The 26,443-nt window shown below is 43.9% G+C and overlaps 1 protein-coding gene across 1 annotated transcript in view; it reads left to right on the forward strand.

Moving 5' to 3' along the window:
• The window catches only part of LOC149859665 (heparan-alpha-glucosaminide N-acetyltransferase-like), a 393,188-nt gene that overhangs the window by 143,874 nt on the left and 222,871 nt on the right, over positions 1 to 26,443 (forward strand). Inside the window, exon 7 of the mRNA XM_090058700.1 lies at positions 9,313 to 9,395. Within this exon, the coding sequence (XP_089914826.1) occupies positions 9,313 to 9,395 (83 nt within the window). The remainder of the gene's footprint in view (positions 1 to 9,312; positions 9,396 to 26,443) is intronic.

The raw sequence follows: 26,443 nt of genomic DNA on the forward strand, positions 1-26,443 counted from the left end.
GACTCATGTGAAGTAAAATACATTGTTGTATCGGGGCAAAGGTACAAAAGCTTCCAGTTATTGCTCACACAAAATACCAAAGCACAGCAGAAGCAGCAATTTAGTTTAGGAATCATTTCCATTATCAATGAATCATCTTTTTTTTTTTTTTATTAGATGAGAAATAGGCAGGCATGCCAAGTCCCAGTGCACTAGTACATTAGAAAAAACTTCTAGTAAAGCAGTAGACTTTGCATTGAAATATTCCTGTATCTCTTTCCAAAGCAGATTACCAAAGTATTGAAAATATAGCTAATGAATCCCTACTCACCCATGATACATTAGGTGATTGAAATGCCAAAATGATGTTAAGACCTGTTCTTGATTCCTTTCCTAAATGCAACTGAAGTCTCCTCTTGTTTCACTCTAGCTCAAGAGCAACAATAATGGAAAACATGGTGCACTATATTTATATGGCTCTTTTTCATCCCCGTATAAAATGTCTAGTATTAGAATGTTGTATTGGTACCACCAACACTAATACCTAAATGTATCCATGGTATAACAAGGCTCCTAATTACTCTTGTCACAATAAATAGAGTAACAGTCTTAAATAAAAGGCACTAATTCAGGGGCAGGCAAAATACAGCCCATGTGCCATTCTATCCAGCCTGTGGGGCCCCTACAAAATTTAGACAATTAATATTGATCTGCCTCTGGATGCCTGCCAAAGGTGACAGGAGCCAGATGCAGAAGAACACAGGGGAAGCTGGTGGCAGGACTAAGCACCCTCAGCAGGAAGGCCAGTCCAGCCCTGCCCCACCCCCAGCCCCCCTACACCCAGCTTGAAGCCTCTGCCTGTTCCTGCCTCTCTCTGCTAGAGGGAAATTCAGATAAGAATGGTGGGAAGGAGACAGAGGAGGACCATGGGCAATTGCTTCAGTCCTCAGGGCTGGGCTGGGCCAGTTCCTGTGGTCCTTGCTCTGTATCCGGTAACCACATGGTGCTGGAGTGGCTAGTGGGCAGGGCTGGAGTAGGGAAATGGCTGTGGAAGGTGGGGGGAAGGGGCAGTGAGTTAGAGTGCAGCAACAGTAAGGCTCCAGTTTCCTGGGGCCAGTGCCAGTGGGGCCTAGAGCAGGGCAGCAGGAGCTCTTGGGAGCCGGGCTGGCTCCCCCCTCTCCCCACTGGCACAGCTCGGGCAAGCTCCATACAGCCCCTGCTGGGTCATGCCCCACCCTGGGCCCCTGCTGCTCCAGGCCCTGCATTCTGTCAGCCTGTTGATGCACTTCATGTGCCTGCTCACTGCCGCTCCCCTGCTGCCTGCCACAGCCAGTTCCCTGCTTTCCTGCCCACAGAACTTGGGGCTGCATTACTCAGCAGGAACTGGCCTGGACCCTTCAATTCTCAGCTGGCTACCTGCAGTGCCAGCCAGATTTCTGCTGGTCCTGTGGTCTCAGCTGTGCAGCTGGGACATGGTGCCAGAGCAGCAAGTGTGTGTGTGTGGGGGGGATGAAACAGGGAAGCATCATGAGAAGGGCAGCAGTGGCAGATGGCAGGGGAAAGTGGCAGTGAGCAGGGGCACAGTGCCAATATTGGTGCCCCAAGGCCAGGAGTGGCAGAAGCACGGAACCTGGGCTTGGAGGAGCACTGGTGGGGGCTTTGCCTCAGAATCCCCCCCAAAATATTAGCAATTTACTGATGAAAATTTTACTTCTGAGTAAGTTTTGAGTCAATATCCTGGCATTGTGCTGATGGAGCAGCTGCTTTTCAGATGATAGGCAGACAGATAATTGCTGTTGAATTCAACCCTTCATAAGTGGCTTCCATCTTAGTGAATGAGTCAGAAATTATCTTTATTGTTCCCCCAGGAGACTGGGGATAATGAAGGGTCTTAAAAATGGACTAAATGTACCAGAAACCAAGAGTGCATTATCCAGTGTGAGGGCAGTGGTTGATGAGACAACACCTAAGGTGCATGCCTCAGTGATGAAATGCATGGCCTGCTGATTGGTCCCAGCATCCTGAAGAAGAGGGGAATTTTGAGGGCAAGGTTATGGCTAGTTTATCATACTAATATTGTCCACTAACTCATAACAGGCAGGGGAGGGGTGGTGGTGGTGGTGTGAATGAGTTTCGAGCACCAAAGGAAGAGTCTTCCTTTCTGTGGACTTGACAGTTGTCAGCTACAATGATTTCATGGAGGTGTCTTAGATCAGTAACTGCAAACTGGTGCTCACAGTAATGGTATGAATAAGGTTTTACAATCTGGTCATGATTAAATCATCAATAACTTAATTTCAGCAGTGAGGAAAAAACAATAACATGGTAAATGTCTTCAATGTTACATAAATACCACTTTAAAAATGGGTAAAGAACTGCCCCATAAAAAGCCAAAAATTTGCCTCAAGAACCCTAGAATATCGAAAACTGAGCTCTCCAATGCAAAACTATCTAATCATTGACCTTCTTCTAGTGCTAGGAATCCATGTCTCACCCTGGCCCCATTTTCTTTAGCTTCAGTCTATGGAAATAGATTCAGCAAAATCAAGCCCAGTGCTACTGGACATCTCATGTGCAAGAAACGCACATGGTGACAGGTGTGAATAAGGCCATACGATCTGGTCATATTTAAATAATCAATAATTTAAGTTCAACAGCGAAGGAAAAAAAGTGGTAAATGTCTTCAGGGTTATAGATACAATGTTAACAATTGCTGGCCAGACTGGATGAGCTAACAAGTCTCCTTTCAATCCCATCAAGGAAATGAAGTATCCCTAAACCTTATCACATGCTTTAATTACAACTCCAAGAACACACTATTCTTTCCATAATCTTCACACGGTCTTTCCTGAAACAATTTAGGTTCCCTTCTTTAGCTAACTTGCCAGCCATTCCAGATCTTCTGATTGGTTGAAAACCTGAAATCACAATGTCCAAAAAAAAAAGAAAAACACTTTCTAGATCCCCCAACAAAGGAGCAACGTTATGAAATACTGTTAATTTACACTTCATCAAGTCTTGGGGGCCAGCACATTCAGAGTGCTATAAAGGAATGCTATATTCTTAGGCAATCTAAAGCACCACAGTAGGAAGGAAAAGGAGCAGGAAAACTGTATATCTCAGAATTCTGGATGGAATCTGCTATAAATGCTAATTTGTACAGAGCTGAGTTGGATCAGGGCTGAAGAAAATCTATCCATTATGCCATTGATTTCTGTGACAGGTTAATAGGTCCACCCTGCTGCAAGATGTCGAGAGAAAAAAGCAACAAACGTCAGGGGCAAGGGAAACACTGAGCCACGAGGATCTGGTGGCAATGGTGAAGGCCCTACACTGCTGAAATCGCTGGTGGTACTGCCGTATGCTAAGTCACGGAAGCATGGTGGCGGTGGTGGGATCACCACACCACCAGCAGTGCCAGCGATCCCGCAGCAACCCTGCTGCAGACAGGGGGCAGCAGGGGCAGAATGGCTGCACTGGCAAAAGCCCAGCACCCTGGAACCCGGGAGCAGGACAGCAGTGGCAGGTTTGCCACACTGCAAAACTCATTGACAACCTAGCAGCATCTCACGCCACAGCCAGCAGGAGCCTGGAGATGGGACGAAGAAAAAAATCCAGTACTGGCATGGATACACTTTGTAAACACATGCCAGCACCTATTTGCTGCCTGGGCAGCAAGGCACTGATAAAAGCCCTGTGTGCCAGTCCAGTGGTGGGGACCAGAAGGAAGTCCTTGGCAACCTAGGGCAGGCTGCAGGACAAGCAGAGAGACTGAGGAAGACCAGTTGTGGTGGCCCCCATGTGAGGAGCTGCCCCCACACACTGACTCAGTGGAGGCAATCAGCGGCAGGTTAGAGGAGGAGATGTGGGAGTCCTACTGTGGAGAGGGCCAGGAAAGATGATGATAGACCTACAAGGAAGAATGAGGAAGACAGCTGACAGCATTGCATCTGTGTGACACCAAAGTAACAACAGGCTGGCGCTAGGTGTGCTGTAGGGGAGGTGGAGCCCCAAGATGCTTACGCCACCAAGCGATCATAGCTGGACACCACTGAACTGGGAGTAACAGCAGTCCCCAAGATAAAAATTTCTATTAAAAACATGGCAGGCGAGAAGTATCAGTGGGTTAGGTAACTGCTGTCAGGGCAAACTGTCAGTGCACAGAACTGCGGTTAGCTCAGGTTGACTAGAAAAGCCTAAGCTGGGAGCTCTGGATAGGCACAGCAAGTTACACAATCTTACTGCACTGGCCAACCAGGACAGGAAAAAAAGGCCATGCTAAAAACTCCAGATGCTAATTAAGCTAATCAGCTGGGAGAATTGGCTAGGCAGCAAATGGAACATTGTGGCCGATCTCGCTGCTGATCAGCATGAGGAATTAAGAGACAGCCAACCAAACAGTCAGCTCTCTGCTGGTGAAGAGAAAAACACAGAGAGAGACCCATGGGGACATGGAATGACGGCGGCAGCACATGGGTGACCAAAGGGACTCAGGAGAGAGTTCTGAAGATTAACTTACCAGTGAAGCTGGGAAGATGAGGTAGTTGCAACATCCAAGCCAGTGAGTTCGAGTGTAGTGGGTGTGATATCCCAGCCCAGAGACCTGAAGTAGGGAGAAGACAAAGCTGAGTGGGGACTTGAGTTTGGGGTGTTGGCTCAGTATAGTTCTACCCTGAAAGATAAGGGGAGAGATGATCTGTGGGACAGTCTGCTTGGGACATGTGTGAGGAAGAATGGGCAAATGACTGTGAGGAAGGAACCGGTTGCCTATAAGCTAATCCTGGCAGAGACTGTGACTCCCACAGAGGAGATCTAATGGAAGAAAAATCATAATATCTGGTGTGGTAAGCATAGGGTATGGGCATGGTGGAGCCTTATGAAGAGGAGCCAGCCTTCTAAATTACAGGAAGTAACTCAACTGTATTTCCTAAGACTGAGTGCTTCTTTGGTTCCTTCCTTTGCCATCTTAGTTGTGGCAGGAAAGTTTAAAGCAGACTATCTGGTCCAGCAAGGGAGAGGCTGCAGTTTCACTTTGGGGACACAGCTAGTCTTCCATACGTCCACTGAAAAAAGAAGTCCTCAATTTTTTACAAAACACAAGAAATATTCTGTGTATTGCAAATTGTTCTGTAACTTTGATTACAATTCAGCTACTTTATCCTTTACCCTTGAAAACTTCCAGTCAACAATTCCTTTATTGAAGACAAACAAGCTCACACCATTTCTTTGATTTCCATGCTGTGCTTTCTTTAATTTAATTTTTTTTAACTGTAAAATAAACATCATGCCATATTTTCATCTGCTTGGACAATTGAAGGTTTTGACCTTAAGGGTAAACTTCAGGTCACAAGGGCGAGGGGATGAATTATATGAGATCTGTTACTCATATTTTATGTATTGTGCAGATGCTTCATTGCAACCCTGTGGTCTTATAGTAAAGGCTGATTTACCTTTATTGAGGTTCTTTGTATTCCTGATGATAGGAGGTGAAATGAGCCACATTTCAGAATAGCTGAAGTTACCACAAACAGATGGGAACAGTGCCCATAGAATTACCTAGTTTAGTACTTTCACATTACAAAGCTAGCATAGTTTGACATGATCCAACAATTTAGGACTGAGAGAGTTCAGAGTTCCATAAATATCTCTGGTTGTGACACTGCATTTGTACCTTATAAATGCTCTGGCAGGGAAATTTAGCCAATCCATAAATATGAAAATGAATGGAAAAACCTTAGATAAGCAGAATTGTTTGCCAGAGCAGAAGCCACTGTTCTTTCATTCAAAACAGTGGTATGGTATTAGTCCAATGTGCTGGCATGCCTGCCTGTTACTTGCTAATCAAATCCTTTTTTGCATCGAAATTAAACTGTTTATGATATAACTTTTATTGGTTTCCATAGAATCACTACACTTGAACACTGGTGAGAGTTCAGAATTTCTCTGATTACATTTTTTATCCATGTCATTATATGTGCATTCTGCATACTTTTTCATGACTTGATCCTTGAAACAAAAATAAAGGCTAAGTTTTTACATGGAAACTACATAACTAAATCCAGGAAAAACATGGCCAGGAAAAACATGGATGAGATGGTCCTCAACTCGCTCATTCTCCCTAAATTGCTTCATTAGAGATCAAACTTTTCAGTGAAAAAGCTCAAGCAGGTGAAACCTCATGGCAATTTCCCCGCTAAGTTTCTGGGTTGCACTCTGGTATCAGTTTTGACATGCATAACAGGTTAATGACTCTGAAGATGAGATAAGCCTTTAATAATTTGTTGAGTTTTGTTTAATATTAACCTAGAAGATTACTTTAAAGTGGTGTGGACTTAAACCAAGCTACTCTATGGCGTAGCATGAATATAAACATCTTGTCCTTCAGTTAGAATATTTTCTATTCTTTCTTCCTCCTCTCTTCCAGCTGCAGAGTCTCACCTAGATAGTCAGTTAACAAGATGACCATTTAAAACCACCAAAACCATCTATCTTCAAGAAGCTGCAAAATTGTACATACATTTTCTTGATCTGTGATAAAGGTTCTGCATGATATTTGGCTGTGTTCTTTTTCCCTATCCAACACTTTAATATAGTGTTTAAGTAATCAGTTTTGTGTGAGCTGGATTGGGCAGTTCACAGAATAATTAGGACTGTGGTCAGACCTAATAAGTGAGTTTGCTTTAAGATTTTTTTGGACTAGTGGTTAGAACATAGGTCTTTTAGGTTGTATTCTAGCCTCTACAGTGAATTCCTTGTGTGACCTTGGGCACATTTTTTAAGAGAAGCAGTGCGGCTCCCAGTGAGGTGTTGGGTTTGGAGTGAACACTTGGTTTTGCTGCTGTTTTGTTGGGTGACCAAGAAAAGATCCGTTCTTTCTCCATGTCTCAGTTTCCCCATCTGTAAAATAGGGATAATCTTGCTGTCCTCCTTTGTCAAATGCTTGGAGATCTGCAGATTAAAAACACTATATAAGAGCTAGGTATTAAGATTACTTAATTATTTCAGTTTAACCATGTGTCAAATGGGAGCAGAGTTGACCTGCTTCCCAGGAGTGTTGTGAGATCTTAAACTTTTTTTTTAAACAATTCCTTAGATAAAAAGTTTATCAGTGTAAATCATTATTACCACAGTAGTGTATTAGCATTCCTGAGGGCTGTGATTTTCAAATGTAGGGAACTTAGGCCCCCCAATTCTACCAAAGTTCCATTGCAGTTAGGTGCCTAGTTCACTTACACACAATGGAAAATCTCCTCTATAATTTTTCTTTCTACATTTTATGTAAAGTTATACATTAAAGAGAAGCAATGAGAAAGTTGGCTTTTCTAAACACCTATGAGGTGCATTGGTATAACTGAAGGTGCAATGTTGCATTGGTTTATCTAAAGCTTTGTTTTGCATGTGGAAACCTATACACTTAAAACTGGTTTACATCAGTTTAACTTGCACCTGCTTTATCTCCCAGAGAGAGGGAGCTGAAAATACTAAATAAGGATGAGAGAAAATCAACCATGAATTTGTTCTGTTAATGAGTTCCAAATGTTCTTGGAGCTGTCTTTTTTTTTTTTTGTTCCCCCCTCCCCCCTCCTGCCCATCAGCAATTTGAGAATCTTAAAGCAAATTAGAAGAGCTTTCAATAATCATAATTAAACATGAGACAATTACCAAGATGAGGTGCTCCTTAATCCTGTTGAAATTGGAAAAAACTGGGGAAAGCAAACTAATTTCCTAAAGATTTTTTTCCCATCAATCTACCTAACCTTTGCTAAACCTCATGCTTTTTTCCATATGCTGCTTCCCTCAGCTAGCACATCTGCAGATGCGTGTTGCTACTGCTTTGTGAGAGAGACCAATGCACTTTCAACTGTTACTTCTGCTCTGTCTTGCCCAATTTCACTAGCTCTACCTATAGAAAGTTAATAATAAGCAGGTTGCCATAACTTTTTAAAGAAACTGAAGGAAACATCTTAATGCAACTGTCAGTCTATGCACGTACTGTAGGCACTCTCTCTCTGATAGCCTGGAGCTTAAAAGCACTGTTCTTTGCCAAGGAAGAGGCGGCTATCTTCAATCTGGCATCTGAAAATGACAAAGAGATCTATCAAACAGAATTAGGAGCACAGATCCTTCCTGTTCTGTTTAGCTTTGTAATTTAATATGAGTCAAACCAGAGGCCTGGCCTGAGGAGAGGCGCTCCTTCAAATCTAATGAAGTGCTGCTCTAGTTTACCATCATTGAAATATTAATATGCAAACTTCCTATATATACATACAAAAAATATAAGGCCATATAGTACATGACAGGAGAGGTTTATCAAGGAATTTTGATGTTTGGAGCTTTGCTTCCAATTTACACTTGTTTACTGGGTATGACTGGATGTTTCACAACCAGTTTTACATTATTCTTTTCAGTTCACTCCAGAAATTTCAGGAGTGGGAATTTCTGCTGTGTCATTAGGAATATTCCTGAAACATGTCTTAAAGGCTTCAGAAAGGTCCAGAAAGATATTTTCTGGATGTAATAAGAAAAATTTCCAAAATTTATCTATAGTTCCACTTATTTCCCTCCCCCCACACCCTTTATACTTATACAATCCACTTGAACTAAACTACAGTGATTTCTGGCTACTGTAACGTATGAAAGGACTCATTGGAAAAAATGCTTTTCTCTCACCTTTGATGCATAGTCTGTTTGATGAGAAAACAGTGGAAGAGCAGTGAACTATGTTGATACCCTCCATCCTCCAGATGAGGATCTGGCTCATTGTGCTTAGAGGGTGAATTATAGCCCCCATATCAACCCAGGTCACTTTCCTTCCCTGGTTTTATTCATGTTCTTTTTTTGAAAAAAATGCTCTGATTATTTGTGTTACAAATTCAAATCATGGCATGGTGCATATCATTTAAGGGTGTGCTATTGCTAAATGATTTAAATAAATGATTTTCTTGAGACCCAAGGCAGAGTTACTATTTAGGGGTGTTTTAGCAGTGCCCTGTCTTAAATTTGCCTACAGGGAAAAACTGATCAAGGACAAATATTTTATCTGATTTTTTTCTTTCTTTCTTTCTTTCTTTGCCATCTCCTCTACCTCCAGTTATTTGCTATGTCTTGTTTAACACCTAGGTTGTAAAGTATCTGGCAGGAGCTTTTTTTGTCACTTAGTCACCTGTCACATATCGCAATGGGATTCTAACCCTTTCTGGGCACCAATGTAATGTACATCATAAAAGATGAATCCTACCCAGGGAATAAAGCAGAGTTTATTGTTTATGGAAGTCTTCACATTAAAAAAAAGCAGGACAGGAAAGCAAAAACTTTATCTGTTTTACATTTCAGGATAACAGCCCTGCAGAAAGCACAAGGACAGAAGTGGGGAAACCTAAACGTAGACGACTTCTTTCCTTGGACACATTCAGAGGGTAAAACTTTCCACCAAGGCTTTGGTTTCTGTGTGTTTCTTAAATAGCTGGATTTTATTTAGTGTAATGAAAAGATACGCTTATAAGGAGTGTCCAAAAGAGACGTAATAAGAGCTTTCCTGAAAAAGAAATTTGGTTACATGTTCTCCTTAATGATCTCACAAATAATTTAACAAATTACTGTTTCAGCAAAGACTCATTGGGTCTCCATCTTACATATGGATTTTCTCTTAACTAGTGCACTTTCCTGTCATAGTCATAATTCTGTTGTATGTTTCTTTTCCATCATTTAAACGCCAGATTTTGATTTAAAACCCCAAATTTTGGAAAACCTCTGGATGAGATTCAGATTTTTAAAACCGAAGCTCATCTTTACCTAAGTCAGGATATGTTAAATGAGCTGTCTATTCCATTAGTTATTGTAACTTCTGATTGCCAGTTTCCAAAAATCTTAGGGAAATCCTCAAAAACAGTTTCCACTTGGAACGGAGCTAGCATTAAGTAGTAAATAGTAGCATGTTAACACAAGCCCTGCAGCTCAGTGTTCATGTTTGTTGTTCCTCCCATGGTTTCCCACAGCAACTGCATTTACTAATATAACGCTAGTGAAAAGATTTAATGCACTTAGGATGCACTTAAAACAGTTAGGGGTGTTTAATCAGTCCAGCTTCTTTAAACCCACTGAGAAAGCACAAACAGTGATGGAATATTCCCTATAGTCTGATATGGAGGAAACTCTGGGTTTCTGCCTGTTTGCCCACAAGTTTTTCTTTCTTTCTTTTTTTTTTGCTGAGTATTTTCCAGTAATTCAGGAGTTGGCAGCAGTATATGGCTGCAGCAGGAGCAGTGTGGCATTCTGTCAGCTGAATGAATCCAGCACAGGCTGTGGGCCAGTGGAAGCCAACCACATTGCAAAAGCAGGCCAGCCTTTCCTATGAAGATCACTATTGCACTGCTGTGATGTACAAAGAATGACACACCTTTTTAAATCTCTGTTTTAGGTGCTACCTAAACCTTCGGTAGGCATGTGTTGGTGACCTCCCATGAGTGTGGGTGCACTCATTACTGTACTGAACCTCTGTCAGATTCCTCTGCCCTGTTCTGCTCATCATGCTTCCAATTTGTAAACTGTATTAGAAAAACAGCTGAACTGTTTACAAATATTTATTCTGTATGAAAAGCCTACTTTTTGTGCTGGCAACTAAGCCTAATAGCATGCTGCAAACCTTACTACAAGTGGGTCAGAAAAGATTCCTCCCAGATAGACAAATCTAGATGAGCTTCAATGGACTGATGCCCACTAATTGGCAACTTGCAATACATATTTACATGCCTCCACTGCATTAGGAGTCAGGTACTTGGACTCTGTTACCAGATCCCTCGTTTTCTGGAACAAGTCACTTTCCTTGAGGGTCTGTGTTTCCCTCTCCACAATTTTTCTTTCATGTTTGTATTTGCATACAGTATCTAGACAACAGTGTCCCAATCACAGTTAGAATTTCTGGGAGATACTCATATATTTTATTATATATAAATTATATCATATAACATTATATATAATAAACACACATTTATTAGGTTATATAAAAACATTATTTAAAATAATGTGCTATGCACTGAATGAGGCAGGTATCCTTGAGAAAAATAATACATTGTCATTTAATGGAAGCGGTGGAAGGCATCTGAATTAAGGCTGCACAAGCAACCGTAGGCATAGTCCTAAGTTTTGAGTTCCTGGATGTGCAATTTTAATAACATTTTTTGATATCCATTTTGTGTATAATTGCCTAGTTTTTTAAAAAACAAACTGACATCCCTTCCAAATCTGGCATGTGCCATCATACTGAACTCACATGGGCTATCAACAGGCTTAGAATATTTGCAGTCTACTGCTTTTGAATCATGAAGGTGATCCCTATAAACAAAAGAGATATGGGTTCCCTAGTCCCAGACTAGGTACTGGATAGGAGCAGCTGTTACAGGAGAAGTCTGGCTTTCCAGAGTGGAGTATCCCCAGTCAATCTGTGGGCATGGTGACTGTAGAGCTGGGTCAGCCACAAGAGGTGGTGAGAGGTTTAAGTATCCTTAGTGAGGATCTTATAGTTGAAGATTTTCACTGTCACAAGTGAAGAAGTCTCTTTTGAACCTGTGAGAACTGTGACTCTTGTAACTTGGTCAGATTTTGGGTGGATTTTATTTTATTTGGGTGGATTTTAGTGAGAATAGCAACAGATACATAAAGGCCAGCTTCGGATAAATTTCCGTCCTTGCCTAATCCAAAATGAGACAGCATAAAAGCTTCTTAAAGAAAAGGCTACCAGATTTTTTTAAATCCACATGATACAGTATAATTTTCATTAGCTTCATGCTTGGAAATGACTTAATTTTCTTAAATTTTAAGGTAGACAGTAGCATGGAAAACTTCCACTCAAAGAGTATAGTTATAAACACACAAACGTCTTACAAAAGCAAGTGTTGGGCAATGTTTAAAAATCCCCCTGTAAATAATAATACCTATGTTTCTAGTTAACTAATGGGTATTTTGCCTTTAACTTCACCTTCACCAACCAAAAATTTAAAAGTTTACCAGATTTTCATTATTGATGTGTCTGCAGCTCTGTTTTAATGTCAGGCCTAATGCTGGCACTGGGGAAAAGGCTATTGTAACTTTTCACCAGTGGTGCTTTATGAGACTACTGCTTTTTGCTGAACAAACAGCTGAAAACCTTATGAATTCTTTTTTTTTTTCTTGTGCAGTAATTGCAACAACTGGAAAAGGGTCCCAAAACATAGTCACAATTGGTGATTGCATTTGTTTTGTATTCTCTTTGCAGAGGTGAGGAATTTTTGTGAAGGAGTAATAGTCATAGTTTATTTTCAGGTTCTCTTTCTTGGCCCTAGGTTTATATAAAGATATGGCCTGTGCCACTGTCACTTAAAAAAATCAGAGTGAGCTGCTTCCACCAGCTGGTAGAGGGGGCTGTTAACTAACAACAGCACCCTCCAGACCAGAGCCCAAGCAAGGGGCTGAAAGCAGCTTACAACCATGAATATGGGTAACTGAACAGCAGTGAATTCATGAAACACTTGGATGTACTAATTGTCCTAACCCAGCGCAGTGCTGAGCTCTGCTGTCTTTGATGGAGTTGCTGGTTTTTAAGGATTGTAGAACCTTAAAGGAATAAAGACAAGAAGTCTCTGAAGAAATACAGTATTAATTTATTCCAAAGAAATGTCATCATTAAAATGCCAAAACAGTGGGCTATCACTGTAGCTCTCCAAACTAACAGAGTGAAACTATGTACAATTTCAGGCCCTGTATGAGAATAAACAGGAAAGTACCTACAAGTAATTTGCTTCACAATAATAATCTGTGCTTTAAAGCAATTACTTTTAAACTTTATTAGTAAACTGATTTGATTTTTCAGTCCTATTGTTACAGAAGACTCTTACACAGGAAGGCTGATAAGGGCAATTTGAAAGCAAAAACCAGATTCTTAAGTCTCTGATTTAAGATTCCCCAGTAATGAAAGGTTCAGCTGTGCAATTACAATACAGTTTTAAATGAGAGCCCCTCAACCAACTAATCAGTTTGTTAGAACTTTTACAGACTAACTAGAAAACATTATAGATAGTAAAAATATTAATTTTTTTTAAAAATACAGAGAAAGAGAAGATAAAGATTTAAGAAATAAATAAAGCCCAACTAAATATATTTTATTCCTATAAGTACAGAATAGGGAGGCAATTAATCACATTCTGAAAAACTCTCATACACATTTACCTTTAAGCATGAGAATAGAGTAATATTGGAAAAATCTAGGTTTATCTTGCTGCACATGACAAAACATATATTTATTTATTCCTTTTGGTATGGCATTACCTTAAATTTATATTAGTTTACTTAATAATTAAAAAGCAATACCATCATTTCTCTTTAAAATTCCCATTAATATTAGCAAAAAGATAAATTATGAACATAATTAACTAATAGTTAGAAGTATCAATAGTAGCTTGTGCTTGAACTGCTTTTCTGAAGACATGGTTGGGATCCCATTTGAAAAGGAACCACTAATGGCATGTTTCCACCGCAGGCTCTGTTGGGTAGCTGTGTCAGTGTGGAGCTCAATGTATCTAATTGCTTATTTATCCTATCCTATGGTATTACTACTTACACTAGTTAGTTTAAAGCAAGTTCTGCCTGTATATTCTACACTGGAGTCATTCAATGTTTACGTTAATTGCACTCTTTTTGTCCTTTCAAGTCTGTTGCATCCAATATTGTAGCTCAAAAGCAAGCGACTTTCAGTTTGTGCAGGGCTGCTATACTTCTGAAGTCAGCTATGGGATCTGTATTGTGTATCATATTTTTTCCCCTCAGGTTGTAACCCCTCGCTTCCTTCTCCTTCTCTGTGCATGTTGATGTTAAATAGCAGCTAAAAGGAAACCTCTGTAATGAAGAGGCACGGAGGTCATGAGCTAGTTACAAGGCAATTTAGACCTCTCTTGCAGGCCTGTTCAGTCAACGAAGATATGAGCCTGCTTTGGATAGGAACATTGAGCTTTTATTGTAAAATACGAGGGAAAAGAAAACTGATGTAGGGCCTAGTGCCTGTGTGAGACTTAATTGAATTTTATGGGATGTATGCTGCATTCTGCTCCAGTGCAGGATGTACAAGATTGGTCTTGTCACCACTGATGTACTGTAACTGGGAAAGGGAGTAGCATCCTATTTGAAAATAATATTGGAGTAAACATTTATTCAAGCAGCAAACGAAGCTCTGAGAAATATTTTCTTGTGAGCATAAAAGTAACTTGGAACTAGACTGTGTGATGTGGGGCGGGGTGTGAGGGAGGAGGTTTCTCAGCTTGACCAGAGTCACTCGAGTTTCTGTCTTTGTGCAGGACATTTATTAAGAAAATTAGCTAGCATTCTTAAAAGCTGATCTCTTCTCCTGCTTCCAAGCTATAATGCTGTCTCCCGTTCTTTGAGGGTTTCTTGAGTTTCATGTATGAACAAATTGAACAATACAAAATGTAACTCCTGTTGAAGACTATAACATGGGATTCCTATGATCTAATTCTCATTTATAGCAGGACTACTTTATTTGGTGTGGTTTAATAGGACATTAGTTCAAATAAGAATCTGGCAAAGAGAATTTGTGGGGTCCCAATTCCTAGAGATAGCCAAGATATGTTATAGAGTTGGAGAAATTTAATGAGGAGACTTTGGTTAGGAAGTCATTCTTTAGTGTTCTGCTTCATTGCCAGTCTTTCCCAGAGTTCACAGTGAAGGTTTCTTTTCTAAAGCATAAAATGACCCTGATTGATCACTTCGCAGGACAAGGGCCTATGTTTTCTTGTACCAACCAAAACTCATATGGGATTGAATAGAGTGTTCCAAACACAACTACTCAGTGAAATCACTTGCAGTAAGAATTGCACTTGCTGTTGGAGACATATAGATAAAATTAATGTTCTAGGCCAGTGATTCTCAGCAAGGGTGAGCAGCACCCTAGAGTGCTGTGATATTCTTTTTAAGGGTGCTGCTCAATATTAGCACTGATTGTTGTGGAAATACCTATGCATGATTCACAAAATAAACCCAAAGATTTCAAATAGGAATCCATAGCATCAAATCCCTTCCAATCTGTTGTGGTTAAAAAAAAACGAAGTAAAATGTAAGAGTTGGCACTTTCTGAGGGCAGTCTTGAGTCTAAAACCACAGTTTTAGGTCCACACTCTAGGTACCCACAGAGAAGGGAACATGGACAGTATGCCTGTGCAAGTAGGCAGCTATTTGATCTAGCTTCAGATCTGGCTGCTTTGGATGCCAGGGATCTGATCCAGAGCTCTGGACCAGGTTTCTGCTTCGATCCAGTCAAAGCAGCTCCAAAGCTTCAGAGGTGCCTCGGAGATCCGGCCATAGAGTATAATGGGGAATCAATAAAATGTCTATAACTTTGTTGTTTTTTGTCTGATTTGTATGAAATTTGCAGAGCAGGTAGCCTCTGCTGAGATCATTAAGCCTGCCAAGCTTCAAGGAGATAGGTGCAGGTGTTTGGGGGAACTGCACCTCAAATTCTTGAAAGCAAAACTCATGTCATGTCTGTGTGTTACACCACTGGGGGGTGTAAAATCAGCAGGGGGCGTGGCCCCTGGTGAAGCCACAAAGCCTGCTAAGTTTCAAGGTGATATGTGCAGGGGTTTGGGGGGAACTGCAGCTCAAGCTGTTGACAGGCAAAACTTGTGACATAGATGACACTGATCCTGTGTGTGTTAAGGCACAGCAGGGTGAAAGCTGCAGGGATGGTAGCCCCTGCTGCAGCCACAAAGCCTGCCAGCTGTCAAGGAGATAGGTGCAGGGGTGTTCTGGGTTCTGGGGCCCTGCACCTCTAGCTGCTGACAAACACCCATGTCACAAGTTTTTCCTGGGCAACTGACTGTCTCTGTCTTGGGGTAGTTTATTGTCTATATTGATTCTTTCCTCTCCTTAGTGTGGGGTTTTGTAGGTGTTAATTGTTGCTAATTAACTGGTTACATTAGCTAGCAACTGTGTATTGAGCTGGTCCCTGAGTGAATCATGATTGATTGGTAACTGGTAACACAGTAGCTGAGCAGCCAGGCCTGCAGTAGTCCCCCACAAGACAGAGACAGTCAGTTGCACAAGCACCTATGTCATGAGTTTTGCCTGTCAGCAGCCAGCGGTGCAGAGGCACAGAACCCAGAACCCCTGCACCTGTCTCCTTGATAGCTGGCAGGGTTTGTGGCCACAGCAGGGGCTACCATCCCTGCAGCTTTCACCCTGCTGTACCTGAACATACACAGTGTCACCCATATCATGAGTTTTGCCTGTCAACAGCTTGAGGTGCAGTTCCCCCCAAACCCATGCACCAATTTTCTTGAAACTTGGCAGGCTTTGTGGCCTCACTGGGGGCTACTACCCTGCAGTTTTCACCCCCTTGTGTTGTAAAACATACATGTGACATGAGTTTTGCTTTCAAGAATTTGGGGTGCAGTTCCTCCTGAACCCCTGGACCAATCCTCTTGAAACTTGGTAGGCTTCATGTTCTCAGAAGAAGCTACCAGCTCTGTAAAGTTCATTCAAATCAGACAAAAACCAGCAAAGTTATAAATATTTCATTGATTCCCCATTATACCTTATAGCTAGGTCTCCGAAGCAGCTCCAAAGCTTTTCCGAACCACTTTGGAAAGCCTAACAAAGCCAGCACTTTGATCCAGACATGCTGCTTTAGATGCCAAAGTGTCCAGAGCTTCTCCAGATCTGAAGCTTTGCACAGTCCTAATGGACAGCTGACAGTAGTAAGAAGATGAGGATATTAATCGAATGTTTGGGTTTCTTTTAAACGTAACTATAATAAATTAGTGTGTGGTGTTTCAGTGGCCTGGTTTTGGTAGCTAGTATGGTCTTAAATTATTTTATGTTACTGTTTTCTGCTTCTGTTTTGACAAAGATTGTCTGGTTCAAGGTGAGAACTTCCAATATGATAAAGCTGGCATTACTGTTTTTTATTCTAGAAAAAAACGCACCAAAGAATCAACTTTTTTTCATGACTATTCTTTTAATGCTGTCAGGGTATGGACTCATTGAAGGGATATCCCAGGTGCCATGAGGCCACAAAAAAAAAAAAAGTTGCAGCCTTGAGTAAATCTGCCCTGGCCCTGGTGTTTTACTGTAGTTTCAATCCAGGGTAATTTCCTCCTGGGGTCGAGGCAGTGTCTTTCTGGGACAGTTATTCATTTGTGCACAGTTGCTCTGTGGCTATTGCTTCCAGGCTTTTTCTTTTGAGGTTCCCTGCCTCAGAGCAAGGCTGTTCATGTGGTTGTGGCTTTAGCTGGCAATCAAAGGTCAGGTCAATTGCCCACTGAAATCCAGGGGAGCCTGTCTGTTGCCTTCAACAAGCTTAAATTAAACTTAGTCAGTGGTGCAGGGTGGGAGAATGGTGAGGAGTCACAGATTCACTTGTGAAGCAATTTTTGGCCTTACCTTCTGTATTAACCATGTCATGGAACCTCAGCCTCTTAAGATGCGTTTAGGTATGAATTGCAAGGATGTATTTATGCACCTAATTTCCATTGATGTAAAGGGACGATAGGAATGAAGACTTTGAAGATCTGGTCTCAAGTGCTTAAAAATAAAGCAAATATGCCAGTTATGCATATACGATTCTCTAGCTAGTAATGACACTGAATCTTAATAGTGCACTCATTATTAACACTCCCCTGAGCACACTACTGTAAATTACAACTTTACAAATTCTTCCCAACAAAATGGCACAGTTAGGCAGTACCTGCACATCTTCTCCTTTTCCCCTTCTGATTTCTAATTAAACATATAGAAATCTAGCCAGACGGATACCGCTGCATCTGAGTGATACCATTTTCCTTGTTCAGTTTGTGTATAACTCATTTACAAAAGTTGTTGCTTTCTATTTTAGTGCAATGATGTGAGACCTTTCTCCTGTGTCACTACTTGGGTCAAGTCACTTGAACGCTGTACCTCAGTTTCCTTCTGTAAACTAGGATCGGATTCCTGGATGCAAGTGCTAAGGATGATGCTTTATAATTGATCGATGCCCAGGTCAATGATAGTTCCATCTTCCTTTCCTGCTGCCTCTTGGCCTTAAACTCCTCCTTGAATATTTTTCCATTTCCCCATGATCTTCCCATGTTCTTCTTTTCTCTTTCTATTCAGGTACTTTTATTCTTTGTCCAAAGTTCATGTGTCTATCTCTTTGTAACAATACCTTAAGTCCCATATAGATTACTGTATTGAAATTGTGGATAGCTTTGTGTTTAAAAAAAAAAAATTCCAAAAAGAGACCAGGCTCTGGGAACTTGACAGTGTGGTTTCAGACCAAAAGTCTTGAATAATCTGCTGATAAGAATTACTCCAAGACCTGAGAGGGTTTAACCAGTTTTATAAGAGCCAGTGAGTTTCACGTAGCTGTAAATGCTTATTGAAATCAATAGTAAACATTACCCTTTTTTTTGCACTGTGCCTACCTTCCTACTCTGTTCCCTTTCTTTCCAACCAGCTCCATTTCTAGTACTCATGTAGCTATCGTTTATTTCAATGCTACCACTTGTTTAAAAGTCTTATTTTTCCCTGTGCATCAATAAAACCCTCCCTTTTTTTTTTCTTCAACTCACTCCTCAGGATGTAATTTTTTTTCTCTAAGGAACTTGATATAACCTCTAAAAAGTTGATCCAAAAGTTGAAATCAGTTTAGCACTCAATTATGTCTTGAATGGAATCTTTTCATAGATTTCATAGACATCAGGGGCTGGAAGGGACCTTGTGAGATCGAGTCCACCCCCTTGCAATAGGCAGGAAGTCAGCTGGGATCAAGTAACCCCAGCAAGAAATACATCCAAATGTTTTTTGAAAGAGTCAAGAGTAGTTGCTTGCACCACCTCTGGTGTGGAGTTTGTTCCAGATCCTGGACACTCGCATTGTAAAGAACTTTTTTTTTATGTCTAGTCTAAATTGGCCTTCATGGAGTTTATGGCCATTAGACCTTTTTATCCCTTGGGGAGCTTTGGTAAACAGCTGTTCTCCCAGGTCCTGATGTACCCCTTTTATATAATTATAGCCTTCCACCAAGTCCCTCCCGAGCCTTCTTTTTTTGAAACTGAAGAGTCCCAAGTCCTTCAGCCTCTCCTTTTGCTGCCTGCTCTCCAGGCCTTGGATCGTATGACTGGCTCTCCTCTGGACTCTCTCAAGCTTCTCCACATCCCTCCTGAAGTGGGGGTCCAATACTGGATGCAGTGCTCCAGCTGTGGTCTCGCCAGGGCTGAATAAAGCAGGAGGATGATTTCCCTGGTTTTGCTTGAGATGCATCAGTGGATGAATGCCAGAGTTTGCTTTGCTTTGCCAGCCACAACATTGCATTGGTGGCTCATATTCATCTTGTGGTCAGTCAAGACTCCCAAGACCCTTTCAGTCATGGTGCTGGTGAGCAGGGGTGATGTATAGGGGGTGCATGTGGGTGCACATGCACCCCTTGGGGTGGAGGGTACATCCCTACAAAAAGGCACCGCTGATACTGCAGGCAGTTGCTGCTTGCCACCCCACCACTGAAAACCCCCGGCAGTGTTTCTGGGTGGTCCACGAGCCCCACTGGCCACTGCCACCATTGCCGGCAATGGCTGTGGGTGGTCACCAACTTTTGGTCAGCACTCACCACCCCACCCCCACTCCTGGCAGCACTGGTGGCATCTGCATGAGCTCCCCCCCTTACCACCACCATGCTCCTGCTGCTCCCGCTATTCCTGCCTCCATGCTTCTACTGCAGCCATGCTTCCCCAGCCACCGGGTGCACAAGTCGTTCACTGCTGAGCCTGTAAGTGTGTTGAAGGTTCTTCCTATGAAGCTGCAGCACCTTAGACTTCTCTACATTGAAGGACATCAGGTTTTGGTTGGCCCATCTTGAGAGCATGTCTAAGTTGGCCTGTATCCCCAGCCTGTCCTGTGATGTGACCACCCTTCATTTTCATATGATCTGCGAACTTGGCCAGTTCACATCTGACTCCTGAATTGGGATCATTAATGAAGATGTTAAAGAGTACCAGCCCAAGTATCAAGCCCTGACGAACTCCACTGGTCACCCTGTGCCATGTTGATTTGCTCCTGTCAACTATTTCTCTTTGGGCCCGATCCCATAGCCAGTTACCTAGCCATTGGACCATAAGGTGATCAAGGCCACAGTTCCCCAGCTTAACCATGAGAACATCATGGAGAACTAGGCAAAAGGCTTTCTTGAAATCCAGATATATGACTTCCATGTCATCTCCCTTGTCCAGGGTACATGTTACCTGGTCATAGGAGATGAGCTTGGTCAGGCAAGATCTGTCAGTCACAAAGCCATGTTGGATGGTATTCAGATGCTTGCCTTCCATTAGACTGGTGTTGATGGACCCCTTGACAATTTTTTCCAGGATTCTTGCAGGGACAGATGTCAGACTGATTGGTCTATAATTCTCTGGGGCATGCCTCCTTCCTCTCTTGAAGATAGGGACCATGTTGGCTCTTTTCCAGTCTTCTAGAACCTCATCTGAGAACCACAGATTTTCAGATATCTCTGCCAAGGGGGCTGCAGTAATGTCTGCCAGCTCCTTCAAGACTCAAGTTCCCTATTGAATTCCCAATCTAGTTCTTCCTCTTGGTGGGGAGGTCTATTATAAACACCTACAAGTATGTCTCCCTCCCCATGTTCTCCTTGTATTTTGACCCAGAGGGCCTCAAGACACCCTTCCTGGTTAAAAAAAAACTCCATCTGCAGGGAAGTGAACTGATCTTTGACATAGAGAGTAACACCCCCATCCCTCTTCCCCACATGGTCTCTCCTATACAAGATGTGTAACCCTCTAAAGCAACTGACCAATCATAGGTAGAGTCCCACCAAGTCTCCATTAACCCTACAAGGTCATAGTCATTTTCACGTAGGAGAAGGGCCAGTTCCTCATGCTTATTTCCCAAGCTCCTGGCATTCATGTATAGGTAGATGAGTCTGCCATGAGAAGCCCCATGCTTCTCTATGGGGTGAGGCAGGACCTTTCCTTGGGCTGTCATCAGAGTAGGTTCCCTTGAGCTGCCCAAGTTATTAGTAATGCAGCTGACATGACCTGAACTAGAACTGTTAATAGATTGCTTGTCCCCCAGTGGTCTTAGTTTAAAGCCCTGTCAAGAAGGTCAACCATTCTGGCTGAGAAGAGCTTCTTCCCTTTCCAGGTGAAGTGGAGGCCATCCCTTCCCAACAGTCCACTCTCTGAAGTATGGACTGTGGTCAAGGAAGCCAAACTGCTAGCAATGGTACCTAGCTAGAGTCTTCTATTCACCTCACTGATGCACCTTTCCCTCCGGAGCCCATGTCCTGTGACTGGGAGGATCGAAGAAAAAACTATCTGTGTCCCCAGACCATTGAGCCTAGCCTCCAGAGCCCTGTAGTCATGCATGACCCAGCCCAGACTGCTCCGCAGCGTATCATTCATGCCCACATGGATGATACGGTACGAGACAGTGGTTGGAGGGCTACATGCATTTGGGGATCCTCTTTGTCACATCCTGGACATGAGCTGCAGGCAGCAGACCTCATAGGCTAGAGGGTCAGGGCAACAGGTTCGCCTAAGGAGGGAGTCACCCACCATGATAACTCTGCTGCTTCTTCTAGGTGCAGGTGCTGGTGGCCCTTCATCCTCCCATGCTGGAGCTGGTGGAATGGCTAGCTCATTTGATGTGAGAGATGCAAACAGTTGTGCAGCTGCAGGGGAGTGGGAGCCCAGGTGCTGTGCCTCTTTGGGGTGGAGACACTCATTGTTGGCAACACCAGATATGTGGGGAGCTGGAGGAAAAGCAAAGCAACATTGAACCCCTGCTAAACCAGATGGGACAGCTGACAACAGATGCCCAGGAAAAAGCCAACTTACTAAATGGGTACTTTGCATCAGTTTTTCACCAGATCCAAGGGGTGCCCCTCCGCATAACGGGACAGGAATGCCTGGGTGAGGGTGATTTCTTACCTTCCATCAATGCTGACCTTGTGAAGGAACACCTTGAGAGGTGGACACTTTCACGTCAGCTGGCCTTGACAGTTTACACCCCAGGGTACTCAAGAACCTGGCAAGCATCATAGCTCAACCCCTGGCATGGATCTTCAAGAGCTCCTGGTGCTGTGGTGAAGTGCCCAAAGATTGGAAGAAAGCCAATGTGGTGCCTGTCTTTAAGAAAGGGAGGAAAGGGGATCTGGAAAACTACAGGCCCTTCAGCCTGACCTCTGTTTTGGGGAAAGTCTTAGAAAAGATTATCAAAGTGGCCATTCTTAACAGACTGGTCGATGGTAGCAACCTGAGGGATAGCCAGCATGGGTTTGTTGCAGGTAGGACTCGCTTGACCAATCTTAATTCCTTTTACGACCAGGTTACCAATCATCTGGAGAAGGGAGAAGAGATTGATGTCATATATCTTGACTTTAAAAAAGCCTTCAGACTGGTACCACATGATCACCTCTTGGCAAAACTAGCCAACTGCAGCCTCGGGTCCACCATGATCTGCTGGCTGGGGAATTGGCTCTATGGTTGGACCCAGAGGGTGGTGGTTGATGGAAGTCAATAGTTGTCATGCCCTGTGACCAGTGGGATCCCCCAAGGCTCTGTCGTTGGGCCAACACTAGCATCTTCGTTAATGATGTGGACATTGGTGTCAGAAGCATACTGGCCAAGTTCGCTGATGACACCAAACTTAGGGGTAAAGCATCCGCATCAGAGGACAGGAGGGTGATCCAGACTGAGCTTGACAGTCTCAGGAAATGGGTGGGCAAGAACCTGAAGGTGTTTAACACTGAAAAGTGCAAGTTCCTCCACCTTGGGAAGAAAAACCTGCAGCATGCTAATAGGCTTAGCAGTGCTACACTGGCTAGCACTATGGACAAAAAGGACTTGGGGATCATGACTGACCACAAGATGAACATGAGACTTCAGTGTGATGCTGCATCTAGTAAAGTGAGCAAAATGCTGGTTTGCATCCATAGATGCTTCTCAAGAAAATCCCAAGATGTCATTCTCTCATTGTACTGGGCCTTGGTGAAGCCGCAGCTGGAGTACTGCATCCAGTTTTGGGCTCCACAATTCAAAAAGGATGTGGAGAAGCTTGAGAGAACCCATAGAGCCACTCATGTGATCAGAGGGCAGGAGAACAGGCCTTATGATGACAGGCTGAGAGCCATGGGACTCTTCAGCCTGGGAGAGTGCAGGCTCAGGGGTGATCTGGTGGCCACCTATAAGTTTATCAGGGGTGCTCACCAGGATCTGGGGGAACATCTGTTCACCAGAACACCCCAAGTGGTGACAAGGTCAAAGGTCATAAACTCTCCCATGACCATTTCAGGCTGGACATAAAGAACTTCTTTACTGTCTGAGCCTCCAAGGCCTTGAATAGACTGCTGCCGGAGGTGGTTCAAGCAGCTATCCTGAACACCTACAAGAGAAATTTGGATGTTTATCTTGATGGGATCCTATGACCCCAGCTGACTTCCTGCCTCTGGGGCAGGGGGCTGGACTCGATGATCTTCTGAGGTCCCTTCCAGCCCTAATGTCTATGAAATCTGTGAAACCAGGATGGCTTTCATGGTGGTTTCTTGGTTCCGCCATGCTGTCATCAGCCATCGGGTGGAGAGCCTGAAAGTAAGAGTTCAGTTCCTGCTCTGCATCTGTAATGGAATGCAGCCATTGGATTGTTGCCTGGAGTTCCCTAATCTGGCACTCCAGGACCTCCACCATCGGGCACACCCCACAAGGGGAGTTATCAGTGCCCCTAAACCCAGCTGCTTACATTCTTGCTAGGCAGCCTCCACATGAAACCAGGGGCTCCATCTGAGTGGAGGCCGGGGCCATTGGTCCTGCCCAGCTGGGGGCAGGGACCACAGGTTCCGTTTGGGTAGAGGTTGGAACCATGTGCTCTGTTTGGGTGGAGAACCCACTGGTGTCAGAGCAGGGGAGGCCAGGTGCAGAGGGGAGCCTTGGAGTGCAATGTGTCCCACCCACCATGGTCCTTGTAGTAGTGTGGCTACTACTGTGCAGACCCTTGGCTATGGCTCAGTGCCTGGAGCCTCATACCCTCCTGTGCAAACTCCAGCACTATGGCACATGCTGGGCAGAGATGCACACCTATTTGCGTGTCCTGTTTACATAGCTCTGGTTGCATGGCTCTGTTTGCATGGCTCCGTGGGGGGCTGGGCCAAGTAAGAGCCGGGGTGGGGCAAGACCCTCTTTGGCTCCTCTCAGCTGCCTCCCCACAGCTGTACTACTTCCCTCTTACCATGGGCCTCACATACCTCTGGCTCTGCTGGGGGTCAGACGGGGTCTGCCATGGCTGCTGGGGTTGTTGGGGGTCTTTGGCATGTGGGGGCATGACGGGCTTTCACCAGTGTGTGTCTCACTGCACCCGGACCCTAACCGCAGCTTTTTTTCCATTGGCGGGCCCTTTTAAATTGTGCGCATATGCAGTGGGCCTGCTACTGGTGCTGCACTGCTCCCGGGCTAGGGGGACCCTGTCCTACCGGAGAGGGACCGGTAAGTACCCTCTTCCCTCCTCTCTCTCTCTTCTGGGGGCCTGGGTAGAGTAGGAGCTAGGGTGGGGCGAGACCCTCCTTGGCTCCTCTCAGCTGCCTCCCTGCAGCTGTGCTACTCCCCTCCCACCATGGGCCCCGCTTACCTCCAGCTCTGCTGAGGGTCAGATGGGGGTCTGCCATGGCTGATGGGGTCTTTGGGGTGCGGGAGCATGATGGGCTTTCACTTATGCGTCTCTTGCCACTCCTGGACTCTATCTGCCTTTTTTTATTTCATTGGTGGTCCCTTTTAAACTGTGTGGATGTAGTTGTGTCTATGATGTATCTATGAAACTTAATTTGGATGAAAAGTATTCCTGCAAAGTTGTGAAAATATTTGAGGTACTTATAGAGAGTGCTATGAGATTGGTGGGCTGGAATTTATCTCGGTTTTCAGAGAGGTTGTGTTGGAAAATGCAGAACCTCTGTGGCCTAGGTTCTACTCAAAGGCTACAATTGTGTCATTGCATTACCTTGTGAAGGCTTTTAGACAAGTGGGTATAAAGGAAGTATCCCTTCCTAAAGGGATACTTCATAGAGCCATGGGCTAAATGCTGAAGCTGGTTGGGAATTTCAAATATATTCCTTGGCTGTAGCCACTTTCTAAAGTTATGTACTGACAATACACTTAAGCCAACCTAATCCTAATTAGGTTGATCTCAGTGCAGATCTGTACAAGCTTTCAAGAAAGTTAGATCAGGTAAAAATGGCTGGTCTGCCCCTCTCCCCTTCCTCCTCTCTCTAATTGGGCTATCTTCAGCCCTCCATGTATGCGCCAGTAGATCTGCTAATCCCCCCGCCCCCGGCCTACCAACCCCCCTGAGGACCTACTATCTCCCTTGATCCGACAACCTCCACTCGCCCCCCGCCTCCCCCCCCCCCCATGGACTAACCTGAACTTACTTAAATCAGGCTACTGGCACTGGTGAATGTCTGGTGAATCAGAACTCTGATCTAATCATGCTGTTTAAAATAAGCAGTGTCACTGTAGATTGCATCCTAAGACCATCTGTACGTGGGCCAAAAAAATCAGGCAGCATTGAGAGCTAGTTGGCCCTATGAGTCTTGGAAGGCTTTAGTGGTTGTGACCTCCATGTTAGGACTGAGCTGGGGCTTGAATCATGGAAGTCCTAACATCTAGTGCTTGTAGCTGACCCATTGTGGTCCATATGCTGCATGTTGTTCGGTGCTCAGATACTTAACATTTCTGTTAGTAATGTGTTTATATTACTATTTAGGATATAGTTTCGTAGTTTCTAGGGTCGGAAGGGACCTGAGCAGATCATCTAGTCTGACCCCCTGCCATGGCAGGAAAGAATACTGGGGTCAAATGACCCCAGCAAGATGTTCATCTAACCTCCTCTTAAACACCCCCAGGGTAGGAGCCTGCACCACTTCTCTTAGGAGTTGGTTCCAGACCCTAGCCGCCCTGACCGTGAAGTAGCGCCTCCTGATATCTAACCTAAACCTACCCTCTGCCAGCTTGTGACCATTATTCCTGGTCACTCCTGGCGGTGCTCGGGGGAACAGTGACTCCCCCAATGCCTGCTGATCTCCCCTGACTAGTTTATAACAAGCCACAAGATCCCCCCTCAGCCTTCTCTTTTGGAGGCTGAACAGGTTCAGGTCCCGTAACCTCTCCTCATAGGGCCTGCCCTGTTGTCCCCTGATCATATGAGTGGCCCTCCTCTGGACCCTCTCCATGCTGTCGACATCCCTCTTGAAGTGCAGCGCCCAGAACTGGACGCAGTACTCCAGCTGCGGCCTGACCAGTGCCACGTAGAGGGGGAGGATCACCTCTTTGGACCTGCTCGAGATGCATCTGTGGATGCCTGACAAGGTGCGGTTGGCCTTCCTGACTGCCTCCCCACACTGCTGGCCCATGTTCATCTTGGAGTCGATGATGACCCCCAGATCCTTTTC

This window comes from Crocodylus siamensis, chromosome 7, assembly GCF_052110815.1.
Source record: "Crocodylus siamensis isolate JL-2025a chromosome 7, ASM5211081v1, whole genome shotgun sequence".
Classification (NCBI taxonomy): Eukaryota; Metazoa; Chordata; order Crocodylia; family Crocodylidae; genus Crocodylus; species Crocodylus siamensis.